The sequence below is a fragment of the Coturnix japonica genome, chromosome 24 (genome assembly GCF_054131305.1).
Source record: "Coturnix japonica strain WE chromosome 24, WE-NBRP24, whole genome shotgun sequence".
NCBI lineage: Eukaryota > Metazoa > Chordata > Aves > Galliformes > Phasianidae > Coturnix > Coturnix japonica.
The window spans coordinates 834,640-840,211 of NC_140686.1; the positions used below are offsets into that span (position 1 = coordinate 834,640).

Sequence of the window (5,572 nt, forward strand, 5' to 3'; positions counted from 1 at the left end):
TCCCGTGAATCCGTGTCCGCAAAGCTCCATCTAGTGCCCATCTGGGACTGGTGATGGGACCGGTGCCATTTAACATCTTTATAGGCAACACGGACTGTGGGATCCTGTGCACCCTCATCAGATTTGCAGTTGATACCAAGCTGAGTGATGCAGCAGACACAAGGAGAGGGAACTGCTGGAGCAGGTCCAGAGGAGAGCCATGAAGATGGTCATAGGGCTGGAGCACCTCCTCGTAGGGCGGGTGAGACATCCTTGTAGGACAGGGTGAGGGGAGCAGGGCCTCTTAGCTTGGTGACGGCTTTGATGAGGCCTTATAGCAGCATTCCTGTACTGAAGGGGGTCTACAGGGTGGATGCTGTTATAACGGCAGGTAGTGAGAGGATGAGGGGAAATGGCTTTGAACTGGAAGAGTATACGTTTAGACCGGCTATCAGGAAGAAATTCTTTACTGTGAGGCTGCTGAAGCACTGGGACAGGTTGTCCTGTGAGGCTGTGGATGCCCCCTCCCTGGAAGCCTTCAAGGCTGGGCTGGATGGGGCTGTGAGCAGCCTGGTCTAGAGGGAGGTGTCCCTACCTGCAGCAGGGGGTTGGAAAGACATGATCTTAGAGGTCCTTTCCGAAACAAAATGAAACCACTCTGTGATTTTATGAAACAATATACAATTTTTGTTAGAAAACTAAACTGTAACGTGTAAGAAAACATTTGATGAAACACAATGCTGTTTATCTTGCTCCACAGCTGCTGCTCTGAACAGCTTTTCTTGTATCCCCACAACACAAAACAGTAAAAATACAACACAAATGAACTATTTAAATTAGCGATAACGCTTAGCTTTGTGATAATCTATGGCTTTCAATTACAAATACATCAGCTATAGAATATATAGAATACATACTATATATGAAACTATATATAAAATATAACTAAAGTGATTATGTGACAGCGCTGCATACTATGATATTACAAAACTATATAGAATATATATATATTATTATATTATACACCTCTGCACAGCAGCTGCAACGTCTCTGGCTGCACAGCATGGAAAAAAATGTGTTCAATGGCCGTGTGGATGCCCATGGGGAAAGGGTGATGCTCCAGGGCTGCAAAGCTGTGCTGGTGGCACTCACTGCTGCTGAGCAGATCGGTGACTTGGGGCAGAGCTGGCCTCAGCACCAGGCAGTGGTTTTTGGGCTCCTTTAGCTGGAAAGGGGCACCTCTACGTTAGGAAATACGAGTAATAACATTGAAGCAGCAGCAGTCTCCTCCCCTGGATCCGTGTCCGCAAAGCTCCATCTAGTGCCCGTCTGGGACTGGTGATGGGACTGGTGCCATTTAACATCTTTATAGGCAACACGGACTGTGGGATCCTGTGCACCCTCATCAGGGCCTCATGTTGGGATGGCTTTGTGCTTCCCAGGGCACAAACTATTGGAAAGCTGGGTAGAACTTGTCATAAGGGCCGGTAGGAAAAGGACGGGAAATGGCTTTGAGCTGGAAGAGTGTAAGTTTAGACCAGCTATCACTAAGAAATTCTAAACTATACTATGATTTTACTAAACTATATAGAATACATACTATATATGAAACTATATATAATAGATAACTAAACTAAGTGATTCTGTGACAACGCTGCATACTACGTCTTTTCAAAACTATAAAGAATATATACTACATATGAAACTATATATGATAACTAAACTAAGTGATTAAGTGGTTATCTATGGCTTTCAGTCAAGAATACATCATTTCAGCCATGGCAGACATGTCCTTAGGAAGACAGAAATAGTGTTCCAGGTATCCGGTGATGCCTTCCACTGTAGCATGTCTGTGGGTGCGATTGTCTTCTGTACAGGATAGAGGAGAATCCCATGAGTCTGCTTCATACAGGGGTCTGTGAAGCATGGATAAGGAATGGAAAACTGAGGTTTGGCCTGCGTGTGAGTTAGCGTGCAGTGATGGGGGCACAGTGAGGCAGTTCTCCCGTGACTTCCCCAAAGGCCATTCAGCTTCCAGAGGTTCAGTTCAGGCTCTTCTGCCATCACTGGCCTGAGAGTGAGATTTCTATCTGTCCTCTGGGCCGTGTTTGCAGTGTTTGCAGCACAAACACTGGAACTGCTGTGAGTTCCTGATGTGTCTGACTGAGTTTTGTGTTTTGTGCTGTAGTGTATAAACTTGGAAGGATACAGGGCAGGAGACCTGGAACGTTTGCGCCGTGAGAGACTGGCTGGTCTTCTTGAAGTCCTCTCACTCCTGCAGGGTCATAACAAGTGAACAGGGGAGGTAAATACGGACTCTGTGCCATTGCTCACAAAGCTCTGTGAGAACTCTCACTGGCAACAGTGAGCAAGTCCTAAACGCCTGAAAGCAGGATATGTGTGTGGTGCAGCTGGTGCTGTGATTTACCCATTCCGTGCTTCCTGGTAGCGCACAGACGGCTGCTGGGCGCCATTTCCAGCTGTTCTCTTCGGCGCTGTCAGATCTTTCCTGATGGCAGCAGGCTGAACCGCAATCCACCAGGTAAAGGATAGAGGTCTCAGCACACGGCGTCAGCATCCCGATTCAGACCCGTGGCTTCAGGTGATGGGTGAGAAATGGGAGCTGATAGACGTGTCAGAGCTCTCTGTCTGCCGAGTGCAGCACTGACAGCCATGTGCTGCTCCGTGCCACTCACCGTGTCGCAACCAAGAGCAGCCTCTTGAAGGCGATGCACAGGATTTGCTCCTCATCATCACCGTCATCCTGCTGCCACCTGTGGGCAACAAAAGGACACGAGAGGAACGTCAGCTCACCCTCCTGTTACTTCTGCCTGTCAGCAGGTGGGAAAGGTGGATTCGTGCCCGAGTGAGCTGCAACGTGAGGAACTCCTAGGAGTGAGCTGCGGGGTGATCAGTGGGGAAGTGGATGCGGTCGAGCATCCAGCGGTGAGAGATTAGTGATTGATTTCTTGACTTTTCCCATCTGGAACGACCAATTGTCACGGGTTACTTAGATTTACCTATGCCAGGGGGAAGCCACCCCGTAGGGCCCCTAGGGGCCCGGAACAGAGGGGGAAAAGGGAAATGGGATAAAAACAGCAGCAATCTAAGGGGGGAAAAAGCTTATTTTACTAAATATGATATCGGGATACAAGATAACACGATAATATAATATAATTGAGGCTAATAAATCGAACGAAACAGAGAGAGAGAGCCCCCGAAAACCAAGAGGCCGACTGTGAACTCTAGGTGACACGGCTGGAACGCTTCCCACTCTCTGAGAAGTCCGAGAGAAGAAGAAGGGCACTCCAGCCTGGGAACGAGATTATACAGCGTCCTGGTCCCGTGACTTATCATTAACCCTGATGTTCTCTGGGATATGTAGTCTTCTTCTGTGGACTGCACATTCAATAAAAGTATCCGTGCTTTACATGAGGTTATGATGTGGAATACTGAGAGCAAAATTACAACATTACAAAACCATGACAGCAGTAAAAGCCTTGTGTCCCTGTTAGTGCCCTTGGCAGCCATCGCTCTCCTTCTGTGCCTTCCCCAGGTGGAGAAGCAAAGCACGGTGTGTGCTACTGAGCGGCGGCTCCCAACAACGGGACGCAGCTCGTCCCGACAGCCCCGGCCCGCGACACTCACCACGGCGCGTCCAGCCGCAGCCTCTTGAACGCCGTCCGCACGCTGCGCTCGTCGGGTTGTACGGGCGGACGGTCAGCGCGGTGCCGCTTGTTCCCGGCTGCAGCGCTCCGAGCGGGGACGGCGGTTCGTGGCGATCGCACACGGGGTGCGGGGCTTCCCGTGCGCTCGGTGCCGTCCCCGCACGGCTCGTAGCACGGCACACGGCACGGCTCATTGCTCCGCTCATTGCGCTGCTCGCAGCCCCGCGGGCCGGGCCGGCCGAGGCGGTGGGAGGAGCCGCAGGCAGCCAATGGCTGGAGGAGTGCGCATGCGTGGGGCCGGGCAGGGCCCGCTTCCGGCCGAGGGCCTGCATCCGGGCGGAGAGAGACGAGCGGGAGCGCGTTGAGGCGGCGAGAGGAGCCCGGAGAGCGCGGAGACACCGAGAGACGGGAGCGTTCGTTGGGTCCGTCCGCGTCCGTTGGGTCCGTCCGCGTCCGTTGGGTCCGTCCGCGTCCGTTGGGTCCGTCCGCGTCCGTTGGGTCCGTTCGCGTCCGTGTCGCTGTTGCCAGGCGCTGCGGGCTCGGCTCGGGTCGGGTCGGTTCGGTTCGGCGTGCGCGGGGTCGGTCGGGACGGCGCTGTGCCTCGAGGCGCGGCCTGGTGCCGGGCCGGGCCCTGCCGTGCCGTGCTGTGCCGTGCCGTGCTGTGCCGTGCCGTGCTGTGCCGTGCCGTGCCGTGCCGTGCCGTGCCGTGCTGTGCCGTGCCGTGCTGTGCCGTGCTGTGCCGTGCCGTGCTGTGCCGTGCCGTGCTGTGCCGTGCCGTGCCGTGCCGTGCCGTGCCGTGCTGTGCCGTGCCGTGCTGTGCCGTGCCGTGCTGTGCCGTGCTTTGCTTTGCTGTGCCGTGCTGTGCCGTGCCGTGCTGTGCCGTGCCGTGCTGTGCCGTGCCGTGCTGTGCCGTGCCGTGCCGTGCCGTGCTGTGCCGTGCTGTGCCGTGCCGTGCCGTGCTGTGCCGTGCCGTGCTGTGCCGTGCTTTGCTTTGCTGTGCCGTGCTGTGCCGTGCCGTGCTGTGCCGTGCCGTGCTGTGCCGTGCCGTGCTTTGCTGTGCCGTGCCGTGCTGTGCCGTGCCGTGCTGTGCCGTGCTGTGCTGTGCCGTGCTTTGCTGTGCCGTGCTTTGCTGTGCCGTGCTTTGCTGTGCCGTGCTGTGCTGTGCCGTGCTGTGCTGTGCCGTGCCGTGCTGTGCCGTGCTGTGCTGTGCCGTGCTTTGCTTTGCTGTGCCGTGCCGTGCTGTGCCGTGCTGTGCCGTGCTGTGCCGTGCTGTGCCGTGCTTTGCTGTGCCGTGCTGTGCCGTGCTGTGCCGTGCCGTGCTGTGCCGTGCTGTGCCGTGCCCTGCCGTGCCGTGCCGTGCTGTGGGGTCGCGGGTGCCGCTGCCGCTGAGGCCCCGGCATGGCCCTGCGCTGCGCTGCGGGATTCACTGCATCTGTGTGCGCTCGGTGCCGTTTGGCGGTACCGCTGTGTGTGCGGGGCACGGTCCGTAATGCAAACCTTCCAGCGTGCTTTGAAACCTGCGGTACCGCTGTGTGAAATCTCTCCTTGCTGCCGTGTTGGTGGTGAAGGACAGGGTCTAACCATTTGTTCTTGTTGTTACTTCAACCTGTTTCTATCGTGAGTTGACTGCCTCTGATTTGCTTAACTCAAAATTGGGCATCTACGTCTTGTGAACTGAAAAGAAAGGCAGGGAGAACCAGAACGTGTGTTGGCTGAGTTGGCTGGATTTGTCAGTGGGGGGTTTGTTTGGGTTTTTTTAGTATGTAAGATCCCGTAAAGACTGAGTGCAGCGTGCAGAGTGATGGCTTGTGAGTCCTGCTTTCCTGTTTCTTCTTCCAGCAGTTCAGGGTGTATTAATCAAAACCAGCTGCATTCTAAGAATGTTCTGGGAGAAGGTGAATGTAATTAAAATGAAGCGTCGGTTG

The 5,572-nt window shown here is 54.7% G+C and overlaps 1 protein-coding gene across 1 annotated transcript; it reads right to left on the reverse strand.

Annotated features, from left to right (window-relative positions):
* Positions 1-643: 643 nt before the first annotated feature.
* On the reverse strand, positions 644-5,047 carry LOC146756933 (uncharacterized). Its single transcript, XM_085523272.1, has 5 exons — positions 4,993-5,047; positions 3,628-4,681; positions 2,676-2,753; positions 2,189-2,254; positions 644-1,895 (listed from the first exon to the last, which is right to left on the reverse strand). The coding sequence occupies exons 1-5, from the start codon at positions 5,045-5,047 to the stop codon at positions 1,736-1,738; spliced, it is 1,413 nt and encodes a 470-aa protein (XP_085379398.1). The 3' UTR covers positions 644-1,735.
* Between the last annotated feature and the right edge of the window lie 525 nt (positions 5,048-5,572).